This window comes from Megalops cyprinoides, chromosome 6 (assembly GCF_013368585.1).
Source record: "Megalops cyprinoides isolate fMegCyp1 chromosome 6, fMegCyp1.pri, whole genome shotgun sequence".
In the NCBI taxonomy this organism is placed as follows: domain Eukaryota; kingdom Metazoa; phylum Chordata; class Actinopteri; order Elopiformes; family Megalopidae; genus Megalops; species Megalops cyprinoides.
Window position 1 is genome coordinate 22,530,927 of NC_050588.1, and position 25,923 is coordinate 22,556,849.

Consider the following 25,923-nt stretch of genomic DNA (forward strand, 5'->3'; position numbering starts at 1 on the left):
TCCCCAAAGTCATAAATCTCACTTAATCTAAGATGTTTTTTATCTTCCTCTGTGGTTTCCTACAGCCACCAGGAAAATGGTCAACAGATGTAGAGTGAAATACAGTTACATACAGTTCAAGTTTATCACTCTTCACACATACTTGCAGCACACTGTAATAGAGCATTCTCAACTCACATGTATATAACGTATACCACACACAAAGATTTTTTCTCTCTTCAAAATGGCTAAAATATTATCACAACTAAAAAATAAGACCAAAATATATAACACTGAGAGAAATACTCTTTATTTACAATCTGCCAAATGGTTCACTTATGGTGATATAAGGAGAATTTGTCTGATGCATACTGTAATACATCACAATGGTGCTATTTAATTATGAAAACTATAAAAAGAAAAAGAAAATGGCTCCAATACTACACACTTGCTCCATTTTGCTGTACTTGTCAATAAGTGAAACAAATTTTTCTACGGGTGTTTTGAGATGTACCTATAAATATATACCCTGACAACCAAGCACAGAAACAAAACAGCCTCACAACCCATTTTGGCACTGGCAGCTCTACAGGCAAACAATTTTTCCCTAGTTTGCAAAGAAAAAAAAACATAATAGTTCTTTAAAACAGATTATTCTAATTCACTTAAAATAACACAGGCAAAAGTCAGCGTTCACAGAAAAAACAAAGACGCCAGGGAAAACACAGGACTAGCATCTTGATATCAGCTTCCTTACACTCATTCTCAACTCCTGAATGCAATTACAGCAGAAACAACACCCTTAAAGCAATGAATGCAAGCATGAGCCATTGAAACTTGCACCAAAGGCCCAGCTGAGCTGGAACACCAGACTCGCAAACCATCTGCTGATGTGGGCGTGGCCTGCTTTACTCGTCCCATTCCCTTTCTACACAGCCACTGGCCTTCTTGGTACTCTCTGTCTGTGTGACCTCTGACTTCTCAGGCAATGAGATTCGCATCTTTAAGCACTGAACACACTTGCCTTTCCTTTTCACTATGGATCACAAAGAAGGAAGGCTTTCTCTAATCAGCTTAGCAGTTGTGCTTAAGCAGACCGAATGGAGCAAATGGTAGAGTCTCCAAGGAGCATCAGATTTTTCAAAAGCAGCACAATCCTCAAACATATAGTAACTCGCAGAACACAACTGTACACACTTCAGTTTTATTCTGCTTTGTTCTATAGGTAACAATGTATGATTGTATTTTGAGTAGCAATCTGCAACACAGTAGAAACTTTATCATGCGAGACAAACACCTTTTCTGTTTGCAGTTTAAACAGTCTTATGATTTTAGGAATCAAACAATAAAAATCATCTGCTGTTAAACAGAATAACTGTATACAGTGTGTGTGTGTGTGTGTGTGTGTGTGTATATATATATATATATATATATATATATATATATATATATACATACACACATACTGTATATAGTACATTTATATGTAGATCTAGATCCTATCATAGGTTTAGATCCTATCATATATCATATAATCACACCAAAACCATGATGATGTAAAACAGAAGCCAAGAGCTATTTCTCTGCTACACTGACCAAGAAGCTCTGTCTCTGGCACCAGAAACCTAGCCCTTTAACCTGGCAGCAAAGAGAATCAGCGTTTTTATGTGACTCTGCAATTTGGGAAGGTTACATAATGCCTCCTGGAGGCAATTAACTTGAAAAGGAATATATTAACCTCCTGTGGACACATTAAAGTCTTTTCATTAACAATGTAAGACCTGTGCATGTGCCGCTCTTAGTCAAGCCTGTGAGCCCTGGTTTGTGTGTGTGTGTGTGTGTGTGTGTGTGTGTGTGTGTGTGTGTGTGTGTGTGTGTGTTCAAAATCTCAACGAAGCGAAGGCTGTGTGAAAGAACAGCTCTTGTGTGTGTATAATACAGACAAAAGAGGTTTCCTAAATTGCAGTAATGTTGTAAAAACATGGCATGTTTGTTAAGATACAGCTCCTTATCGCAACACAGTTTTTTTCCTCCTCCATTCTGAGTTAAGGACAATACCAAAAGGACAGAAAGGTATGCCATGGTAATAACATAGAAGTGAGCTATGAATATTTATCAAGAACAGAATGAATCTATCCTGACATATCTGATTTCTGGATATGTCTGTACAAAATAACCCATTCAAAAATCCTATACACCTTAACAATATCAATTTGTGTAGACGTGGGGAACTGGAGAAGATAACATACTTAGGAAGATATTTGTCATTTTTTTTATTGGTTTAATGGTTGTTACCGTCACATTTTCCAAATTCCATGCATCTTTTTCTAAATATAATTAGCCATAATGCAAACAACTACATGTTGGTCTGTATTGAATTACCCAAAAATGCAGATGGTGAATGTACATAATGGTTGCAATATGCCTTACAATGTAATTATAATTGATTATTCAATGAGCTGTGTAGGCTCTTTGAATAATCAATGTAAGGACCTGTGGGTCTAGCTCTTACTTTTCACATGAAGCAACCTCCCTGTCCTCATCCATTAACTCCACACCAATGTGAATAATGGAGGGTTATGAATGCCTACAGAGAAGGTACTTTAAGACTTATGCCACCATGGTTTGCAGCACTCATGACACAAGTGACATGACACAAGTAATTCTGATATGGTGGAGTCCACACAGCTATTTCTCTTTTTTTAGTCCACTATGCTAAGTGACGGATGGAATGAATGCATTAAAATTCAGCTTGTTACCAGTGATCCACAGCGGTGGAGTTCACATAAATGAAGTAAAATTCCTCTAGCATTCTAAAAGCGAGAATATTCTCTGGGTGGAGCATGTCTCCATAGCCTCTTCATCATGTCCTGAGGGGCCCTGCTGCATGAATGGATGAGAATGTAAAGGTAAGAAACAGCCAGAATCACCTGAAACAGCCAAAATCATCTGAATAGGTGTAAAGAGGGAAACTCCTGAGTCGTTAGGGTTTTTTGGGCTAGCATCTGGACCTGGCATGTGAAAAACAAATGGCATCAAAAGGAATTAACTTCCTTGACAACTGTATCCTGAGGCTTGGCATGCCAGTGTGGGATAACACACACTTCTCACAGCAACGGAGAGACAAAGCACCTGCCTCCCAGCCAAATCTCGCTCACCTAATCCCCCCCACAGCAGCTCCAAAAGGGTGGGGGTATTCAGTGAAACACTCAGAGCGCCTTATCGAGAGCTCTTAGCGATCTATGCGCATGTGAACGTACTGTAGCACTACACACACGTGAAAACGATTCCAAAAAACTGAACCAGGTGACCAGGGGATAGCAAAGAAATGATGCAGTAAAGACAAGTTATTGCATCACCTAGATTTACAGGCGAGGCCCCCATCAACCCCTCAGGGCGTGTCCTGCCTGATGGAATATAAAACTATCCACATTCCGTGATATGGTACAAACCCAAGGTTTTCAACAGTCACTTTTCACCATCCCACTGTTCTGATCTTTACATGAATGTAAAGGTACTCGTAATTTAAGTTTGGGCAGAACCAGTCTCTCTCTGTCCCTGACTCTGTGCTGGGCTTGTGTTTCCCTGTCCCAGGGGCAGTTCTTGATACACACATTATCAAGGTTTCACTATTGGGAGCATGCCAGAGTGTTAAAGCACCTGATTATGCTGTTTCTGTTTCTGTTGGGGGTATTTACGTGTTTTTTTAATTCATACAAATGTTTTATTTTCAATCCCCTTTTTAATTCTTCCTGTTTGTTAATGATCTTGTGACAGGTGTCCAATACAAAATTTTTAAAATTAAAAGCAAGCCAGACTCTGTTCTCTCTCCTTGATTAGGTCTGTTTTCCTTGTGTCTCAACATCTCTTAGACTAGGTCAGTGTGCCCTGTGTCTCAGAGTCTCTCTCAGAATGGGTCACTTTCCCCTGTCTCTCTCCTAGACTAGGTCAGTGTCATGTGTCTCAGTGTCTCTCCTAGACTGGGTCAGTGTCTCTTTGTCTCAGCCCTTCCCCCTGGATTGTGCTAGTTCCTCTCTGCTTCTCTCTTCTCCTCCCTCACTCAACCTCCTCTTCATCAGAAGCGTAGCAAGCGTCTGCCAAGTTCCCACTGCCTAGTCCCTATCCGCTGCCTGATCGCTTTCCCGGAGATTAAAATGAGATGCTATTGTGCTCATGTCAGCACTGAGTAGCCAGACGATCCGACAGACAGTACATCCTGAATCACTGTGTGGCTGTAAGTATTTGATTTGATTATTCCCATTAAAGTTACCACTTCCTGTACGACTGAATTTTAATAAAGTCTTTAGAACACATTCCAGAAAAATTATAAATTCAATTCAACCCAGAAAAAATGTCTGTTCATTCTACCGAACAATAATGACCATTCATCGGTATAATTAAGCAATTACTTCTGTGGGGGGGGGATTTTGAATAGATATAAAACAGAATAGGCAATTCCTGCAATGGCTGTTGGAATGACCTTATTTTGTCTGACAAAAACATACTTGTGGTAAACAGACTACTCTGAAAGAAACAGTTTTCAACAGTCTACCTGACATACAAGCCATACAAATGGCTTAAGTGGAAATTACCCTGTTTATCTGAAATGTAAATCTCCATGGTCCCGGGGGGGGGGGGGGGATGGGGGGCAAAAAAATAATTTCACTTTCAAAATGTCAAAGCTCAACATGACACGTTCCATTTGAAATGGCCCAGCCTCGCACAGTGCCAGGAATCATTTCCAGGCTCGCATCCGCAGCATCGATTTTCCTGTGTGATTGCTGCCGTTTCCTCACGTTACATGAGCCTGGTGGTGCTTTGGGGAAACTCAATGCCCCCGACACACAAGATGTACCATTTTAAACCAAACAGTCGGCCATCATCTCCCGCTGCAGAGAGGCTAGCACGAACCGCCGAACATAGCTGTGAAATTACCGCACGTTCGTCTCCCCAGCAACACACTCCCGCAAGCTCCAGTCCCCTGGGAGGGGCTCACTTAAGACAAGGCGGTGGTGGAAGGCACATGCAGGTTTTATACGCAATGACATGACATGTTTATTTTCTCCCTCTGTTCTCTCTCTCTGTAAACTGCGGCTGGTCATGTCGCGCACACACTATCATTACGGTGCTGGATATGGCTTTGCTGCACTGCACTTCTCTGACCCACTGTCTCCTTAACGGCTATAAATAAAGACACTTTGCACCTCACCAGAAAATGTGAGGTGACTGGGAGAGAAAAATGGTGTGGCAGAGGAAAAAGGGGAGGCAAATGCTTTCAGAAACTATTGCAATGATTTTTAGACTTCTCAAACAACGGTCTTTGTGTACATTATATTACACAATGTTTCTGTGATCTGAATTGCTTCACCGTATGAAAAACATTTTCCTTCTAAGTGTGTGGATTCCCACACCACAAAAACAGCACCCACTTCCGACACACAACAAGGCAGCACTCATCCAATACAAGGTCTGTTTCTGCAGTGGGAGAGATGACCTGCTGCAGAAAATGAACAGCTCAGAGGGGAAGTCCTCCAGTCTAACAGAGAGTGGAGAGCGTCAGTGGAAAGATGAGCCCTCGGCTGAAAGCCGTGCGGAAGAGGATGGCTCACTTTCACAGCCATTAGAGGTCAACAGAAGATGAGAGGGCCATGCATTTCCCTGGGTTGGCCAGCTTGTCGTTGCACATTACAGATTACTTTGCACTCACTGGAGATATGGGGCCCGGAAACCCAATAGTTTCTAAGAGACAGGCTGATTATCTCTTATCAAAATTCCCAAATCAAAACTCCCAGTCAAAATTAGGACAGGACCCAAGCAAAGTTAATTACATGGGAGTCTGCACCCCTGCAGTTCTTCCTAGTCTGGCTGAGGCATTTCAGTTAATATTTAAATTGTGAGTTACTGAGTTCTGGTGATGGATCTATCAGTTCAACAACGCAAAAGGCACAATGAATCATTTTCAGTGAAAAGTACAGAGATCCGGCTGACTTGGCAGTTAGATACAAGGAATCTTTGATGCTACTCTTCCCACTGAAGAGTAGGTATGTATTCACTCTCGGTTCTTCATTATTCACCTGTCAACAGTCCAATAATATTGTCCATATAAGAGACTCTTTGACTGGATCTCTAAGACGTTAGGTGTTCCTAGCAAATGATTACAAAGCAACATAAAGCAACATCATTTCTATAAAAACTGCTTCGAACTGCAACATGAATCAGTGTGTCAATGGATGGTTTTGGATCTAAACTGATGCAACACCTGCTACCTTTAACAAAAGTGCTTTCCCTTCCACAGGAACCTGTCCTATACTTGTAAGCACTCATCAAATTCCACATGAGAAGTATGCTTCTCATGAGCCCTCCATCAAAACAAAACAATCCCCATTTTCAGTCTCATTAATTATTCAGAGAACTCTCTTGCCTTGAGTGACCTGGGGATCAGGGTAAGAGATATCTGGAAGAAAACACAGCCACTTGTTCAATAAACACTTCCATATGTCTGTTTGCAGAAATGCACTTTAGTGACTTGGACCAGTTTAGTCGCTTTAGACGAAGAAAGAAAGATCTAGCCAGGCCCACGGCTATGGACTGGATTCATCCCCTGGCGTGTTAAGGTGGGTCTTTTATTTTGTACAGCACTGCACATCTGTAAAACAAAGCCAAACCATTCAACCAACCTCTGTCGCAATCATTTTTGCATCATGCAAGCTGTTTTAATAGCAATCTGACAAGCTCCTCATTAACATTCTGAACACAGCCTAGCGATGACTGTCCCTGTCTCTGTATCAGCATTATTGCCATTATTAAGTATATCCATTCCTTAAATGTTTGAATGACTTTTACTTTTATTTGAGGGTAATATGTCTGTGTTTTGTGCAATGATACTGAGTATGTACATGAGTCAGCTCTAATTGATTTAACATTGAGAACGGTGCACGGTGCTCAAGGGTAGAAGCGGCTCTCAATGACATTTCATATGTCACTTTAATGACATGTAAATCAGAAATATGAGGTGTTTTTGTTGGGGTTGCTGTGTTTGAAGTGAAATTTCAAAGTGGCAAGAAGACCTCCCAGCATTCCCTTTCATGCACTGCTTAATAACGGCGCCTGAATTTGCGTCCAGTTTAGCATCACAATGAACTCTTGCAAATACACCCTACTGTAACTCATTATCAGTAGAATTTGTGATAAATATTACTTTATTCTATTAAACAAGGTCAAGTATTTCATGTGCAGTGGGGACTTCAAATGCATTTCTTCCCCAGTGGAAAGTGTTCCAGGCCAGCTGTGATCCTAATCGGTGTCTAAACGAGTAAGTCTATTCATTAATTGCTGAGATCCATTGGAACATGTGTTATATTGCCGTATAATACTGTTAATTACGCAGGCCTGGAGATAATTAGGAGTCTATTAATGACCTCACCTTCACTCTGAGTCCTGCCGATTTTCATGGCACCAGTCGAGAATTGTTTACTTTTACAGCCGTCATTGTTTTTAGAGGTACTTTTTCATAGAATTTCTCCCTCCACTTGGGCCTTTGGTGACTGTGAGGCTAAATGCCTCAGCTAATTTCGGAATCGGAACAGCCCCTCAGTGCTATCCACTGAAATTTCCAGGCCGGGAAACTAATGTGTCAAATAGGGTGCAACACCACTTACCCTTCTGCTTTCCAACCGTGACAGATTTTCTCACTCTGTGGAGAGTTTCAGTTTTGTGTTTATAAGCACGCTGCACACAGAGCTGTGAGCTCAAAACGTCGGTGGAAAAGGAGTAGATACTATATCAAGAGAACAGATGCATTCAGTCTCATGGGCTTAAACCTACTCCATCAATCCACATAAGAATATTACAATATGTTAACCTGCTTACTAATCTGTTGTGAGTGACAAATTACATCATGGTACCCTGTAGAGTATTCTCTTTATTAATATTCCAGAGAGACAATTATTCCTGTATCCCAAACTAAACACTAGTGAACAGCAAATTCATCACAGTTCACATCAACAGCTGTATTGTAGCCATTCCAACCTGGTCTTCAGGGCCGTCGAAAATGAAAGCACTATCCAAAGACGAATGCATTGTCCTGCATCATTATTTTAACATAACATATTGTGTTCTACACCAGCACAGACTAAACATCTACACGAGTATCATCTCATCTTTCAGACTGATAGTTCTGCTTGTCCTTCTACATTGCAGCTATTTTCAGACTGTGAATGGGAAAACCGTCTGCCAGGTTTTGTGGAACCTGTACAGAGGGAGAAAACTGGGTCAGTTTGGCTTTTCTTGGCTTCTTTTGTGTTCATCATAAACTATCCTTGTAGGTTTTAGTATTTATTTCTCGCTATGTACTTTCGGATATGAAATTTTTCCAATTTATATGTTAATTGTTAAGAGTGGGATTAGCAGGATTATACAAAATAGCAATGCTTCTAAAACATGTTGCCACATCTGCAATTTTGTTGATTGAAAGAATACATAACTACCTTAAAGATCACAGAATAAATATAGACATTTTTAAAAATAAAATTGTTGTTGTCTCAATTGTAGCACCAATGACTTTCAAACACTGTCAATGTGCCAGAGCGCAGTAATAATACTATGCTGCATTCAAAGCTACCATGTTGTGAAGTATAATCAGAGGCCCAATGTATACGCTTCAGGTAAAGGAAGCAGAATATACACTGGGCATTCTACTACCTCTGCATGCCACACTAGCATGCATGGTTACCTTCACAGACTTCACCTAAGCATGCAGCAAAAATAAAGCAAAACAAAAACACCTCCACATTTAGCTGACGACAACACAATGCAAGACACTTTCGCCTTCACTCTCTCCACCTCTGATGGTGAAATCATAGTCATCAAACAACAATAATACAATAAGTATTAAGAACAATCCTAGTCAAATAAAACTCTACTTTCTGAACCTTTCGAAAAAGAGACAATTTAAATAAATGTTCTACAAGTTGTACAGCATTTCACACAAACCACAATACATAGAAGCAAGATAGGTCAAGAAGGCAGGTTAAGACGAAATGGTCAGACAGACAGCCATTCAAAGAAGCAACTCTCACAGCCATTCTCACAAGCAAACATAAATAAAGCCATTCAAAGAAGCAACTCTCACAGCCATTCTCATAAGCAAGCATAAATAAAGTGCTTCATTACATGAAACCAGTTCATTATCTTGCAAAGCTGTCAGAGAAGTAAAAATTCTCTGGACAGCATTTCAATTTCACCAGAAGGCTGTCAAACCACAAAGGAAAAGGAAAGTTAGCACCCCTGAAAAAACCTGTTGCCACAAAGAAAGGTGTCAATTCCTGCACAGTTTGTGAGTGCAGAGATACAGTAATACTTTTTTGTAAAGTTGTGTGACAACCTCATTGGAGCTCATACTATTCTCCACTTCTGTATGACTGTTTTCATCCTATAGCTCTGACGCTTGCCAAAAAGGTCGCTGATTCTTTACAATGGAGTTCAAATTGGCATCTCTCGCACCCTTTAAACAAAGCTAATGACACTTCACCCCATCATTCACAGACTCATCCAGTGTTTCCGTTTGCTGTGAAAAACATGGGAAAGACTAAGACAGAGTATTCGCTTACTGAAACTCACTCGTCCTGAAAGACGAGTGAAAGTCATCTGAAGTGAATGATGGACTAGCCTAATTACGCAGTTAACTGGGCCATCCTATTTTGTCATTAAATAGTACCAGAAATAACAACAGAGTGAATGATAGGGAATGAATATTTGATTCACTGTGATTGCAGGGCAGGGATTTATCAAGTGATAAGCGTTAATGTGTTCTGAATTTTCTCTGATCGGCATGCAAACAGTACTTTGCCTCTCTTAAGGTTTACTGCAACATTGTTAATGGCCTACTGAGATGACATGATAACCTGGCAGAAATTCCACAGCAAATCAAATCATGCTACATTTCTGCTCCATACAGGCAGGAAATATCTGGATGAGATTTGCAAGTGTGTGTGGGGGGGTGTTAATGTTGTGGGTAGAGCCCACTTTACCCATTTAGCTGCTTTCACAAACCCCCTGAGAACATAACCACTATCTCATGGATTAGCAATATTGCTGATAATGCTCATCATAATTCGTTTGAAAATTGTGTATTGTTTGTAAGATTTTTTATTAAGATAAAATGCTAAAGTCTTTTTTAGACTGATAATTGTGGAAAAGTTCTCCAAATTTCTTTTATAAAATCATAAATACACAGTATGTGCTGCAGAATTTACTTTTTTTGCAACTATGCAAATGAAAAAATTAGATTTTTAAAAATCAGTTTTTCATGCTATGTATTACTGGTTGACAGAATATTTATAAACAGAAGTGCCAACTGCAACAAAAGCCAGAAGTACAATTTACAAATGTATGTACAAGAAACAATAACACGTTCCTAAATTCTTATCAGTGTTATGCGGAAGGATGTTGTCTCACTGCTCTATCTGTTTTGCTTGTGCTGTCAGAATGGAGAGCTTATACTAGCGTATGGTTATGCATGCTTTTAATCTCACACAAAACAAATCATACCCAGGCACGCACACACACACACACACACACACACACACACACACACACACACACACACACACACACACACACACACATCAAAAGTATTGAACATGCACTCCTGGTCCTTCAGTTGGCTTATATGATGCACCTAGTGCTTTTCAGTAAGTCAAAGACATTATTCACAACAGACTGTTGTTTGTGTCCTCTGAATGGGTTCAGTTACTTGCATTTGGTCCCTACATAAGAAACCTAGAGGGGCTGCTGCTGCACTTGAGCGCAAAGGCAGAAACCTGATCTCAAAGGTGTGAAAAAACTTTCTGACTGCACAGCTAGCTACACCTCCTGCAGCAATACAGGCCACTTCCTGTCACCATGCAGGAATTCCCAATGCATGCATGCACACGCAGATCACAAGGCTCTCTCCAGTTGCAAAGGAGAAGCTCCTCCTACTCAGGCCAAATACACTTGAATTTATGCCTATAGGTTCAAACACCTGGAACTGAATGTTGGGTTGTTGTATCATTAGACATATTTCTAAAATATAATAGAATAATTATAACATAATATATTATTGACATGGCCTGTTAAAACATGTTGAAATAAATTGGTCCCAGAAAACACGCCAGGTGAAAAACATTAGGTAAGCCTTTCTGCTAATCAAATCAACCATACACAGGGGTCCTGTGAGGGGCATCCATATTGCTCTGGCTTACATCAGCTGAAGGGCCTGTTTTAGGTAGCCATCCTGAAGCATCAGATGCAGTCCAAGGAGAATCAAGCGTGGACGTCAGCGGCTGGCAGGCCGAAGTCACCTGGACTAGCTTTTATGATGAAGTAAGCCCGTCACACATTCAGATAAACTACCTTCTTTCTTTACCAGTGCCTGGAATTGTTTCAATGTTTCAAATCTTAAACAGACTGATCCCTCAAAGTAAACACACATGACAAGCAGACCATTGCAGCCTACAGCAACTGGGTGGGAAGTGGGCCCCTGAATTTGCCGTGAATGGAAGTTCAGAGTAATTGCAGCAAAGGTGTGTTTCTCCTCTCTTGTAAGATGACTGCCAAAGTCTTCAAACAAAGAGCATTCCTGTTCAAGTATCCACGAGTTCAAATGATCAAAGCACAAATGCAAAGTAGTTACTGACGGCACAGTCCTCCCTAACTAGTTTCAATTAATTTTTCATGTCTACTAAATAACTACTCCTTCTTGACACTAAGCATTGCAATCATGAGTTACTGCAATATTACAGCATCTGTTTGTGCTAAACATCCAATTTAGATCTGAAATACCTTCAGAATAAACTAACAAAGCATAGCATATTGCCAATTCAAAAGCATAACTACCAGCTTGTATTGTTTTTTTGTGTGCTTTTTGCTATGATTTCATAACAACAATCTGGACTGCCTCAGGTTTTTGACACTCCAAACGGATGACATGCCACTGATGCATTTTGCATTTGGAAGCAAAATGTACACAGCACGGGTTGATATGGATTCAAATGACCAAAAACATAGAGCTTTGCTGATATAAACAAGTAAATAAATCAAGGTCTACAGACCTACAAAATCAGAGGTTTTGCAACTAAAATTGTGGGGTGATGCCACAGTCTCCCACAGATGACTGAGAGGAACAGGAAGAAGTCCAGCCACACTCATGCAAGGGTAGATCTTTAACAAGCTGGCCTAAGGGAACACAGCCAAAGGGACAGGCAACCTGCTGTCCCCCTGCAAGTCTCAGCAGGTCAGGGCAACAAGGAGAGCAGCCAGCAGATAAATAACAGACAAATCTAATAAAAAAGAGGGCCGGTCAAACAACAACCTTGCCACCAGTCGTACCATATGGCAGGAGTACAAGACTGAGTGGCTACGAGAGATTAAAAGGGGAAAAAAAAAAACATGATGCTGCTGCTCCAAATGCAGCACAGGCATTTATCTAGGCAATCTATATCAGAAAGCAATGACATATCCCCTGCAAACCTGCTGCCAGACTTGGCAGAACGTCATGCAGCTAAGACCAGAAATAAAGACACAGACTCATACAAACTATGTGTGTTTGTATGTATGTGTGTTTGTGTGTGTGTGTGTGTGTGTGTGTGTGTGTGTGTGTGCATGTGTGTGTGAGTGTGAGTGTGTTATCCAGATAGTGCCTGGCCATAAGCCTCCTGATCCATTGTTCATTAATCCCTTTAGCAGACAGTCTCACATAGAGCAACTGCCACTGATTAGAAATGCAAGTATCATTTATTTTAACTTCAGTTTTTTACAGAAGCAAGAAGAAGAAGGCCTGTATGGCGGATGGCCTTTGATGGTGAATGGAGAATGATCGCTTGCTGAATACTGTAGGTGAATGATCAATGGTAGAGCCATGACATTCTAGTTAGAGGCTACAGGCCAAACTCTTTACAGCTAGTTTACTCATTTGATTTTAGCTGCATCAATCAGGGCAATTTACTTGTCTTCCGTTCAACATCTTACAAAATGATCCTTCATTTATGCTCACATGCATTTATACAGCTTGATAGGGGTGTCCAATAATGTCATTAACAGGGAACAGAAACATTGTCCTGCCTGGTATTTGGACCCTAAATAATCCCAAACCTAACTCTACTCCAGCCTCAACCACCCTGCCCCACATCAACTGCTAAGGGCTGTACATGTTAAGTCTCTCATCTCCATTCTTATCTTGGGGATGTTTCTGTCCTACAACCTCAAGGCAGAAAGGCCTTAAGGGTGAAGATACTGCACTCCATTTCACTGAAAAAAATGTGCCTTCTCCTTCCACAGAGGACCAGGGATACATACAGAGACCACAGAAGACTCGCTGAACAGGAACCCCTGGTGTTTCCACAAAATTTGACAAGTAATTTAGCCTTTTTGTTTCTATAAGAACAAGTATCAGCATTGTAAACCTGCAATGTTATAATGCAAACAAGAGTGCGCGGCTCCTAATCTGTTCATGAATTATTCATGATGGTGGAAAAAGATGGTGTTAACCTGCAACCTGTGGAATATGACTGTGCAGCAGTTTGATATGGCAGGTCAAGGGTGATTTAAGTAAGCTAGGTAGCTGATGAGCTTTCAAAGCTCAAAACAAAGACATCTAGCAGTGGCAAATGCATGGCATACAAATACAACCTGCAACAGAATGAAGAAAACTAACACTATAAGGAATAAGTGCTGAGCAAAATGACCAGCACTTACATGTCTCCATTTTCCAGTGCAGATGTAAAGAAAATGTGTTGCTTGCTATAAATATAAGCAATTGGTACTGTGTATTAAAATGTGAAGCAGATGGGGTTCTCTGAATGCAGAAGTTCTATGGGAATGAACCTGCACAATTGTCTGACAGTCAAGCCCTGAAACAGACTGTCTTATACCATAAATATTCTGCTCATCTTTGCTCCATAGGACAGAAGCCCTGACAGCATTGTCATGTGAACTCTAGCTCCTCATTGGATGCCATCAGCAGCAGGGGTCATGTGACGGGTTTTGTTGTGGTGTCGTGGAAGGACTGATGCAGGTGCACAAGAAGGTACACTGACAGTCTACTGAGACAGTGAGCAAGAATAGGGCCACCGGGAATGACATCTCAGCACCCCTCTCTGCTCTGGTGCTCTTTCTCTTTTCAGTGCATGCACTTGTGTGTGTGTGTGTGTGTGTGTGTGTGTGTGTGTGTGTGTGTGTGTGTGTGTGTGTGTGTGTGTGGCAGGGGTAGGACACAAGTTCAAATTTCTACTTACAGCTTCTACTATTCAAATGAAATCCCAAAGTTCCCAGAGCTCTACAGTTCCCCTCTGTTTAGCGTTTCTCCATTTAAATGCAAATCAGGCACTTCACCGGCAGAGCAGCTTGAACATAGATGGAAAACACAAACCCCTAACGTCTTAACAAGTCCCATCTCCATTTGGCATTCGGCTACTGCCATTCTCCAACGGTTTGCTTGCAGTGTGCCCTACTGCATTCAAATCCTACGTGTGTTTTTGTATTCTACAAAAATTTAAATTTCTTTGTACTGCTTGTAACATTTACATTTAAGCAACACTCATCAATCTGAGGACAATGTCCGAGTTTGGAAATGTGTGGATTAGTTATGATTAAGGACCTCTTACACACAGACCTACAGGTTTGCAAAACATTTATGCACATTGCATTGCATTGATACATGCTACTCTTATGTTATCATGTATTATGAAATGTTATCCACCAATGTAAATGTCTTCTTTCAGAATATTTTCAGCAACAGTATGTTCAGTTGAACTTATCTGAACTTGAAACCTTCACATATAATTGAGACTGAGGCCTTGCCAGAAAACAATGTGGGAAGAAAACAGTCATTGAAGTGAAGTGTGGATTTGACAGACGTCTTTTTCAAATGTCTGACTGTGTGCTAAAAGGGCTGTCATCTCTGTCTTCTGATTGAAACATGTCATTTCACAGTTTAAACAAAGTGGAGGGAGGCCAACATTGACGACAATCTTGTGCCAGTTTCACGGATGTGTTTTTCTTCTCTTTTTCTTCCTCTCTAAAGTCATTTGTTTGCCTCACTTCAAGTGGAAATCAAACAGAGAGAGCGAAAACTGAACAAACCTGTTTTTTAACTACGTTATGGCAAGCGGTAACTGCAGAGAACCAGGAATTTACCAACCGCTCCTCAGATGCTTTCATTTAAGGCAGAAAAGAGAACTTAGTAGGCCAAATCGTTCACTCCACCCCCGGTGGCTGTTAGCTCGTGCCTCAGAGCGCGATACCCCTACATCTAAAGGAGCTCTCACACTGCTCAACAAACCACCAAGTCGGTGAACTCCCACTCAGACTGGACTATAACGTGACACGGATAAACCACAGACGAGGACGGGGAGCAAACAGAGCAGCCCGCTCAATGGAGTGACATAGGACAGCCCAACAACACTGCATCTACTCTGCATTCCTTCATCGTGACGTGCAGGGGTGGGCCTTAGGCATGAGAGCATGGCATGCCGACCTACATTTACTGTGTACGGGGTTGGGGGCTGGGACACCAGCTACAGATGTTTCCTAAATGTTTCCTAATTCCACTCTCTCGAGCCATTAAAGAAATACAGAAAAACGGTTCAGCGAAAGGCAGGAAACCGGGAGTGATTCAGCTACATGGAGTCGACTCGGAATGCATGGGGCTCATTTACAAAGTGGACATTGCTATTCACGACACAGCTGAGCAACACAGAGCTGCCACCACATGAAAAGTGTCACGTTATCAAGTTATTGTAAGACTGGAGAGGAGACAGATCCCGGCGCTTCCTTGTAAATCAAATAACCAAGAAGGGCTAAGATAAGGTGCACAAGTATCACCTTGCAACTGCAAGGAACCGCATGTCAAACCAGTTACCAAAAACCGGTTTTGATTAAGCACCTTGATTATACTGAGTACCTGTAACTCCTTTATGGTTCAGGATAATTTATAAATGTAGTTACAAAAGGTCACTAATGACTTTGTAACCATTTATAAAGCATTTGTAAATGGCTGTATTATTTGATTAATAAGGTTTCTGGATAATGTTTGTAACATCAAAGCTGGACAGCACAAGCAGTCCATATCCCAGCACGGTCGTTTCCTGATAGAGGATGTAGCTGTCTGAGGGCTGGGAGAAACTGTAATGTAGGATTTCATGTAATGTAGGTACCAATAAGATGTGGTACAACTGTGTGATAGATTTACTGTTCATTTTCCTGAAAATGTGGCAAGATTTAGAATCAGAGTCAGTCAAAAAGGATGGATATGCGTGGGAGTCCCTGCAACAGCTCCCATTAAATTAACACCATGACAACACTTGCCTTCTTTTATATACATATTCTTCTTATTACTTGTCTACCAGTACACAACACCGAGTAGCTCTCTAAATCATTTAGACTTTATATCCTGTGGCCCCTAATCCACCACTCCTTCCTGTGTTAATCATTACAATTACCACGATCTAGCAGTCCAGCAGGTCTGTCAGTTAAATATCCTCTTCACATACATGCATGCATGGGTACAAACACATGTGCAATAACAGAACACAATAACAAATAAAACAATCTCTAATCACCATGTTGCCTTTGTCCTGCTCAGAACCAGTGTCACTTTTGCCATTAAACACCCCACTTAACAAAAGACCCCAAGGTTTCAATCCCAGAATCCCCCAGCATTGGTGGCTCCACACGTTTAAGCAGCTGAGTGTGAGCAGTGAGACGGATTCTCCATAAATTAGCATCATTCTCCTTTCATTCTCGTTCAGGGCCTTGTCTTCTTACACAGGCCTGTTTTATGAAACGAGAGCTCTGTGCCCATGGCAGCCCTAGATGCAAACAGCATAATTGATGCCTGAATGCACAAAAGGGCCCGTAGTCAGCCGAGCAGCATGGCAGCCGACTGATGCTGGCTACGCTGGCAGACGAGTGCTACCGGATCCAAGATGCAATTATAATAAGCTTAGCCGTCAGATTTAAGAGTGAGAGCTTAACAGCTCTTCATAAACAGGAGCTGGTGATGCCAGCATCTCTGGAGTCAGAGAATAAGAGAGGATTCAACACACACAAACACACACACACACACAAATATGCATACTCACACACGCGCACATATAAACACACGCGCATGCGCACACACACGCACACAGACACATATATGTACAGTCACATACACACATGCACACACACATGCACACACACACACACATACATGCATAAAGAGGCTTCTGAGGCTGTTTAGCACAAGACAGCTGTAATTACAACACTGTTCTAACCATCACTTCACACTTAACAGCTCTAAGGACACAAACAAGGTCACCTCATTAGCAGTTACCTCCCTGTGCATGCACTCAAGGCTAGAGTGTCAAAAGCCATCAATGGTGTGCTGTGTTCAGACGAGCTGTACAAATTCAAAAAAGCCCCCCTTCCCTGGTAGGCTGTAATCAAAAGCATACAGTGGCTAACAATGGCCCCAGCAACTGTGCTTCTCCCATTAAATAATGATCCTCTTACTCAGCATCCCTAGAGAAGGTCCTCTTCCTTCCCTCAGTGACATTTACTTGCAACACTGTCCCAGCTATTAGGTAGGGACACCTGTTTTGAACACTGCAACTATCATTCCTTCCATACCAAGGGGTGAATTCCAATGAGTTTGAAGTAAGTGATGTCCTGCACAGGTATCAGTTGTCACCTCCATGCTATGGGACTAAGCAGTCTGAGCAGAACTCCAGCTGGTTCACATGGACTTACCCACATAGCCCTACCCTGGAGTCATTCTCACATGGAGCCAATATGCAACAGCCATGGCTATTACCTACACCATATCACTGGCAAACTTTGGTTTGGCAGCTATGCAGCTCATTACAGAGTCCATCGTTTGGCTCTGCTGCAATGCATGTTGAAGTGAAGATGGGACAGATTCCCTCTCTGAAAACACACACTCTCCCACAACCATATAGCAGCCCACAGAGCAGCCCCAGCGATCATGTCTTCTCCCCATTTTCCAGTGGTGTTTCAGTCACTTGTTCCATCTTCACAAAGCCCCACCCCCACCCCCTCACAGCCATCTCCTACTCTATTATTCATCCTGTCAACCTACATTATTTACACCTTTTTTTACACTGTTTGCTTTAAGTGTTCCCTGATCTCTTTCAACACATTCCTTCAAGATGAGGGTCGGACATCCTCCGTGTGATCCTGAAGACATCAGCGTCATCGTTTCCCTGTCGTGAGAAAGGCTGTCATCCTCTCAGAACGAGACCAGGTTTTACCTCTGGAGCAAAACCCAAAAAAAGCATCACCAGCTTCACACCAATTGGCAGCCTGCATTGAGGGAATTACCTTGATTTCAGGTTCTCTACACTGTGCACTTGCTGGGTGATTAACACGTTCAATAACTAGCAGCTCAAATGTCAATTGCTGTCACCCCTCTTGAAAGCATGGCAGGTATTTCACAAGCCCCAATTAGCTCTTATCCATGACATAATGGCTCATTTGGTCAATCATCTTTTTCCACATGGGTGATTTAGACCCACAGTGGATCAGCTTTAATCACTGCAAGTGAAACCTACCCCTGGTATCTTGTATGCATCATATTCCCGTGAAACAGTCAAGATTCTTTTATTTTTCAGGTCAATGAAGCACAGCTCCGTTAAACCGGTTTATCCTGAAGAGCTACCACGGATACAGAAAGTCAAGAATACTGCAGGCAATTTCAAACAACAATAGCAGGGTAACACAAAATGTGATTGGGTTGGGATACCTACATGATGACATGACACGGTCAGCAGCACTTTGTCATCTAATGCTGCAGTTCACAAACATTCCATGTACCAGCCTCTACATACATGCTTACTTGTTGATAATATGTTTTTCAAAAATATTCTCATTTATGTGGTACAGCTTACTGTACTGGCTTAAAGCTCCAAACATCAATTGATATAATTTACTAGGTAGAATAATGTACTTATTAATAATAAGTTGTGTGTAAGATACCACTAATATTGCATTGTATTCCACAGATTTTTTTACTCTGAACAGCTATACAGTGACACTGAGGAGCTAACTGTTGCACACTGAAAAATGAAAGACTATGCTAAAATTGCTGAATTTGCTTTCGCACTTCTATATCAGCTTTAGGGACATCCTGTTCTTCCTGAACCCTTCTGCCCTTTTTTTCACTGGTCGTTCGCTCAGGATGTTGCTGTAGTGTTGATCTCTGACATTCCCTCCCCAGCAGTCGGGGGATCTGAAAGTTCAGCTGAGCTTAACAGGCAGACACTTTTGCACGGCTGGACCCAGCATTATTACTGCAGTTCTGCACAGCATGCACAGACATATTTGAACTTTCTCTCACAGCCCACTGGCTTTTTCCTGTACATGTGCTCAATTCAAAAAATTGAAAACCTGAACACGCCTAATCCATTCAAAATTTCATGTCCACAGTTTTGAAGAAGGCCTTGTGTGGTGACTTAAGGTTACAACAGAGGCCATTCTACTCAGCAGGATGACAAATTGCTGTCGCTGTGAAAATCTGTTTGCTGAAATGCTTTAAAATGTCTTCTTTTCTTAGCTTAATCTATGCACTTTTTGCCAACAGTGGAAATTAATGTGTACAATGCAAATATTGAACACATTAAACATATCTGTGTTGAGGGCTACATAAGTTACATTACAACAAAGCCAAATATTAGAATACTGCACCAAAACCCATGATTTTATTTATCTATCTTCACTAGTCAGACTTGTGCATGGACATGTCCAGGAGAGAAACGCTTCAAATAGCACAATTTCCTCTATTTGAGTCCTTGTATAACTCTGTTTTGGGTCTATATGTTTACTTTCAACTGCATGGTCAGCTTGGGATTTGCTCTCTTTCAAAGAATCGAATCTGGAGATTTAACATGCACACTTATCATTTTGTATGAATAATTTATACATCCATTTTCTATTATTAAACAGAAGGTAATTTACTGTGAAATGACAATGACATCTTTTTTGGATCAGGGAGAGGGGGTGGGTTGACCAGGCTGTTATGTTATACTTTATGAGGTTTTCTTCAAACCAAATAAAAATAGTCCAGTGGTCAGAGGTAATTTACCAAGGTTGTACTTTCATAAATATGTTTGAAAAGCATTGTGTGTGAATACCCAAAATAAGCAGCAGTCCCCTTTGGAAATGGCATTGCTTTTACCAAGCTTACAGTACTGCAGAATAAAAACAGATAAATCAACATGGTTATTTACTCTACACAGGGAGTGACATATAATTATATTATGTATTCACATACATTTTTGCATGCAAGAAAGCAGACCCTGAAACAACAGAGATCTTCACTCATTCACTAACATGCCCTACACCCCAAGGGTCATTTTTACAGGGTATAGTACAGTCACACTTCACTATAGGTAAAGGTATCTTCCATACTGCACCCACTGTCACCAAGTGACTTCTTGCCATTTGATTGTCATAGTCACAATGCTTTGTAGTTCCAATGCTTCTAGGGTTGGAATCAACCCACTACTCAAAGGCAAAACCATGGCCCCACCCCTAAATCACCTGAACTATCCGATTCTGGTTTAGTAACAGGATGCTAAAATCACAGCAATCTTACATGAACTGCTGCAGGTGAACTTTGTCTCAGGACTGGTAAGCTCCTACCAAATAACAACAGTACCCTTATATTACCACTAAACGGTCAAAAGGATCTACAAAGAAGTTCCACAAAAGTTCCCCACTCCTGTGCATGTTTTGTCTGTTTTTCTCTTCTCGCACTGTTACTTCCCTTTTTACAGAGAATGAGATATGCTACACAACACAGCACTTAGTCTAGTCTCTGGGATTGTCGCCCATATGGACACCAGGCTTTCATGGGGCAGCACAGGGTCATGGACTGAGGGAGCCAGGCCCTCTAAGTGCTGCCTGTCTCTGGGGAGGCCTGCTGAGAAAAGAGGTACTCCTGCTTTGGACAGACTTTCATCCCCAAAAACCCCCTCAGGCCTCATGGGAGGACCTGGTGCCCCCAGGGCCCTGCCAAACAAAGTCAATGACTGGCCGTCTGCTGTTCCAAGGTTTCTGTGTCACCTGACAGACATCCGTCTGCTAGAGGCAAAACAGTGGAGCGTGCTGTTAGTGAGAAATGGCACAGTTGCATATTAAACACAACGACAAACAAATGGAGCAGTTTGTGCCTGCAGCACAAGGTGCGTGGCTCTGAAGACCGTATAGATCTTTTTATTGCATACTAGTTAGGGACTTAGGCTGGTGACCCCAATAGCGCAGGCTGAAATACCAGGTGGAGTACTGCAGCTGCCCTTGAGCAAGGTACTTAACCTTTATAGCCACAGGATATATCCCGCTGTCTGGATGGACAATATGCAGAGTAGCAAACCGTCATGCATGTGCTGTAAAATTAATGCTTTAAGACTGCAAGAGGTGCAGTCTTAAAGTGTGGATGGATGATTTGGAAGCTTTGAAACACGTATTATTAACAGACAATTAGACAGTTTACCAGAAATGTTACATGTTAGAAGTGGAGAGGTATGAAAACTAGAAAGAATAATGCATACTGCAACATGCATTTTTACTGTGCGAAAAATTCACAGCAAAGCTGTAAATGAGACCAGTAATGACACGTCGTTTCTGCATGTACTATCTCCTGTGAGTAAATGTATATGCGTGTGTAAGTTTACATATGACCCGGTTTCTATTCCGTCCTTTCTTTAGACTGACTACAAAGGCCTGGTTCGCAGATCGTAACAATGGCAAACAATTAAGGGACCTTGCTCCAGAGTTCCACCCATCTGCCTGTGCGCTCAGACTGACTTTAAGCACAAAGATCATTCTACCCAGCAACACCACAGGCAGCAGCGTTCGCCTGACACAACTGACATAAAACAAGATGCCTTAACTTTAGGGCCACTTAAACTGGTGGACCCACAGGGCGTCAGATTACATTATAGGATTTGACAATCCAAACCTATGCGGTGAAATGGACATCTAATCATTTAAAGAATTATAACAGATATCACGGAGGCTGGCAAGGTTCCGACACCCTTGCTGCCACCATCATCAATCACAACTCATTTCGATCCTGCATTAAATTAGGTGGTTTTTTCGAAAAAAAAAAATCACTGTCACACCGAACTATCCGCTAACATGTTACGCATGTATGCTTACACGCGCAGACATCTAAATACTTCATAACAGCTCGCGCAGAGGGAAGCTGAATTGGGGTGGCTAACCTATGGGATGACATGCAATTATGCAATTGCTACTGATGCAACCACTAAGGAACAAATCTGCCTTTCCTTAATTCTTAATACTACTGTACGCAATCCTTCAACAATTATCCAACACGTACACATTTAAGTCAATAATATTGCCAGTTATATGTGGCATAAATCGACTACTTGTGCTTCTAAACCTTATCCTGAGTTTAAAAACTGCTGCATGATATCCGCGGTGAAAACCCGCAAATTTGGTATCATGAACAAACTAATCGCACGATAACAGATGCATCTATCAAGATATCAAGAGCACGCACCTTTCACTTGTGTCTCGTACTCCCCTATGATCTCCTTGTCCTTCTTGAATTTAGTTTGAGATGACATGTTTCCTGAGGTCTGAAGGGTAGGGTCTTGTGAGATGTCCAAACGTGGTAAGAAGCTTTTGCTTGATCGAACGTGGCTGTTACTGTTTTTCGGTGTCACAGCGCTTAAGATTCAGTGTGTCCTGTAAAAACCACAAAGTGCGAATCTTCGATTTATTTGTGTCTTCCCTGACGAAGTTCTTCTGTAAACTAAGCAGTACCGTTTCAAGTAAAACTTTGAAGACTCACTCAAATGCTCACCTGCACTGGGCTATTTTATCGTCTACGATAGCGCAGAGAACTACTACACTACAGCGGGGAAATGGGAGCTCCTCCTTTCTTGTGATAGCATGCCATCCAAAACGCGAGCTGCAGCAGAGGAAAAAAATGTGTTTATCTGAGAAATGAAACGGATTGCGAAAGATGCGCCTTTGTGTATCGTTCCATTCCTAAGTTATATTATATCCTCGTGTCCATAAATGAGCAGCTGTGCGCGCTGGGCAATCGATGTGCATCATTAGAATGGCTCTGCACACTGAGGATTTTTCGCTGCAGGATGGAATGAATTGAGGCAGACGTCACATCGGACTCCTCCCACTGCAAGAGCACCCCCTCCCTCCTTTATATTTTGTAGTTATGTACTCATTGTAGCTGTGAATGGGGACAAGCGAGAGGGGAATGGACGGAAAGTGTTTTGAAATTGTGCCACTAAAATCCAAAATGGTTTCAGGCGAGGAAAACAAATAGTGACTGAAGAAAAAAAAAAAAAAAACAATAACCCTGATGCAGCTATTCGTTTCCCTTTTCTGGGCTGGCAGTTAGAGGTAGGTCAAAAAGAGGCCGCAATTTTGATGTATTTTTCGAGTTCCCCATTGATACTATGATGAGAATTTTGATGTGTTTGTTGCCGTGTGTGTGTGTGTGTGTGGTGGTGGTGGTGGTGGGGGGGGGGGGGGGGGGGTCAGCAGTGGAATGATGCCACTTCAAGATAATTTTCGAACGGAGCATTAAGACAGAGCCAGGACAGACGGAAATAGACTTGTCGTGAAAGGTGACTGATGGAGTCCCGTCTAGTCTTTTGGTCTGGTTACCATGCCGGAATATGTGTCCAATTTAAAACTGTCTCTGACAGCGACCAGGACGCTCTACAAGGCTGTCCCAGATCTACAGGAAGGGTCATGTTGAACAGAAGCTGCTCAGCTTTTCTATCAGAATCTCAAATATAATTCTGATGTTTTATTTTTTGCAGTATAAGAATACACATATACAGAAATAAGTTGATTCGGAGGATGTGGTGAAATGTACCCTGCTTTGCAAATCATTTTAGCAGGCCTAACAAAAGAATGTAGAATACCTGAAGCTCAGCACTCTCACATTAGTGAATTCAAGGTTGCTTCTCATATGAAAATCTCAGCCTCCTATAACCAACTGCATGCCAACACACATACACACACACACAATTACGCCACAATGTTTTGCTTAAGTTAGTAGGGCATCGACCAAAATATTCCATTACAGTAAAGAATGTTGTTTTGTGTCCCTCTTTGTATTAACAAGTACAAGGTTTCATCCAGCATCTTTCCCAGACATGCAATTTACAGACTAATTCCAGTATTCCACATTACTCAGAAGCTTGTTCCTGTTCTTTTTTGTTTTTTTGTTCTCATGTGTGACGGGGGGACAGCAAAACAGCTTCACACAATGTCTTAACTCCACAGCCTGAAAAGCCTTATTCCCAATGAGGCTGTCAAAGGTCAGCCAGGAGGGCCTCCCCCTTTTCACCCAGTCTGCTCCTCTCCACCATGAGGAGCTACAAAGACCCCAATGATCAAAACTGGCCTATTCTGTTTCCCTGCCCAAACTCTGCACGTGTCTGTCAGAACATGTCAGTTGCCTTGCCTTGATCATAAGGCCAGTTCTTAATGTCATGCATGGTGTTTCATATGTTACAGTTGACACAGATTCCTCCTTACTGATACATAGCTACAACAAAACATGGGAAATACTCTCTATTCTCTCTGTTACCATGGTAACCTCACACCCACCAACCCCCACCCAAATACTCATATACACCACAGCCATGCTAACGCACGTTACTTCCGTGGCAGTGGCCCTCATCATATGATGCCAGATGTGGTATTTACTCATAAATGCCCCACTGTGCACGAGGGAGAATTCCTCTCTCTCTGCCCACCTCATCCTTGCACATTACATGACCGCAGACATTCCGTGCTCTGTCACACACTTGATACACAGCAGTAAGGGCAAAACTGAGCCCGTGGGCACCTGTGTCAGTTTGACGTGCGTGCGCAGCACTGGGGGTGATGTGAATGACCGTAGTGGTTTTGTATACACAGACAGTCTTGTTTGAGCTTCTGTTGAGTGACCATTCCTGCAGGTGATTGGCTGGGATGGCATTGGCACTCACTCTGTGAGCAATGTCTGTCCTGATGCCTGTCCATTAAGATCACTGTGTCACTATGTCGAGACTCAGATTCAATCTTACTGTGCTGAGCTTTGTCCTTTGCATGGAGTAGCAATTTTAACCAAGCATAATGTTTTTGTGAACAGCATTTATTGTTTGTTGCAATGAACTGAACGTTGTATAAATATTACAAAAAACTCTTGTTTATTGTCAGTATTACAAGTATAATATGATGATGATTGTGATGGTAGTAGGTAGGTTTGAGGTAGTAGTTCAAGTAGTAGTAGCAACAGCGGTAGCACAGTAGCATTATACTGGTCACAACCTGTGACAGATGTTTGTTCTGCTCTTAAATCATTTTACATGTACATTATTCATTTGATCATAATTTGAAGAATTTCTACAGCGAGGCTTGATTTTTGGGTGAGATTTGAATGAAGTCTTTTTTTGTTTTTTTGTTCTTTTTCATTTTTGGCTTGTGTAGAGTGAGGTAATGTGTGTTTATACATGTGAGGATTTTTTTTTTTTGCTGTTTTCTCTTTATTTCTCTCTTCTGTTTTCTTTCCCGTTTTGACTTTGTTGGTTGTGTTTTCATTTCTTTGTGTGCCTACGATTCATAGCAGTTCTTCACCATCACTCTTCACACCCCTTCATTTCCTGTGAAGCCCCATTAATGTCACGCAAGAGGGAGCACTCACAGAAAATGCTGCACAAAACTTGCCTAGGTGTTTTTGCTTCATGGAAACAATAAAAACAAGCACTACAATGAGTCAAGAAGCCACAGATAGTTAATGCCAATTCTGGGAATTGAGATCTTGGCACACGTCATAAATTTTGACTGCTTCAAAGTTTCAGCACAACCAAGTCTGCACAAAACTAATTGGAGTGGCAAGCAAAAAAGTCCAAAAAT

General features: G+C 41.6%; 1 protein-coding gene across 2 annotated transcripts in view; it reads right to left on the minus strand.

Moving 5' to 3' along the window:
• srgap3 (SLIT-ROBO Rho GTPase activating protein 3) overlaps positions 1–23,110 on the minus strand; it is a 76,767-nt gene extending 53,657 nt beyond the window's left edge. For both annotated transcript variants that reach the window (XM_036530479.1, XM_036530478.1), the window contains exon 1: positions 22,544–23,110. In XM_036530479.1, coding sequence (XP_036386372.1) covers positions 22,544–22,610 — 67 coding nt within the window. In that variant the 5' untranslated portion in view covers positions 22,611–23,110. The remainder of the gene's footprint in view (positions 1–22,543) is intronic.
• Between the last annotated feature and the right edge of the window lie 2,813 nt (positions 23,111–25,923).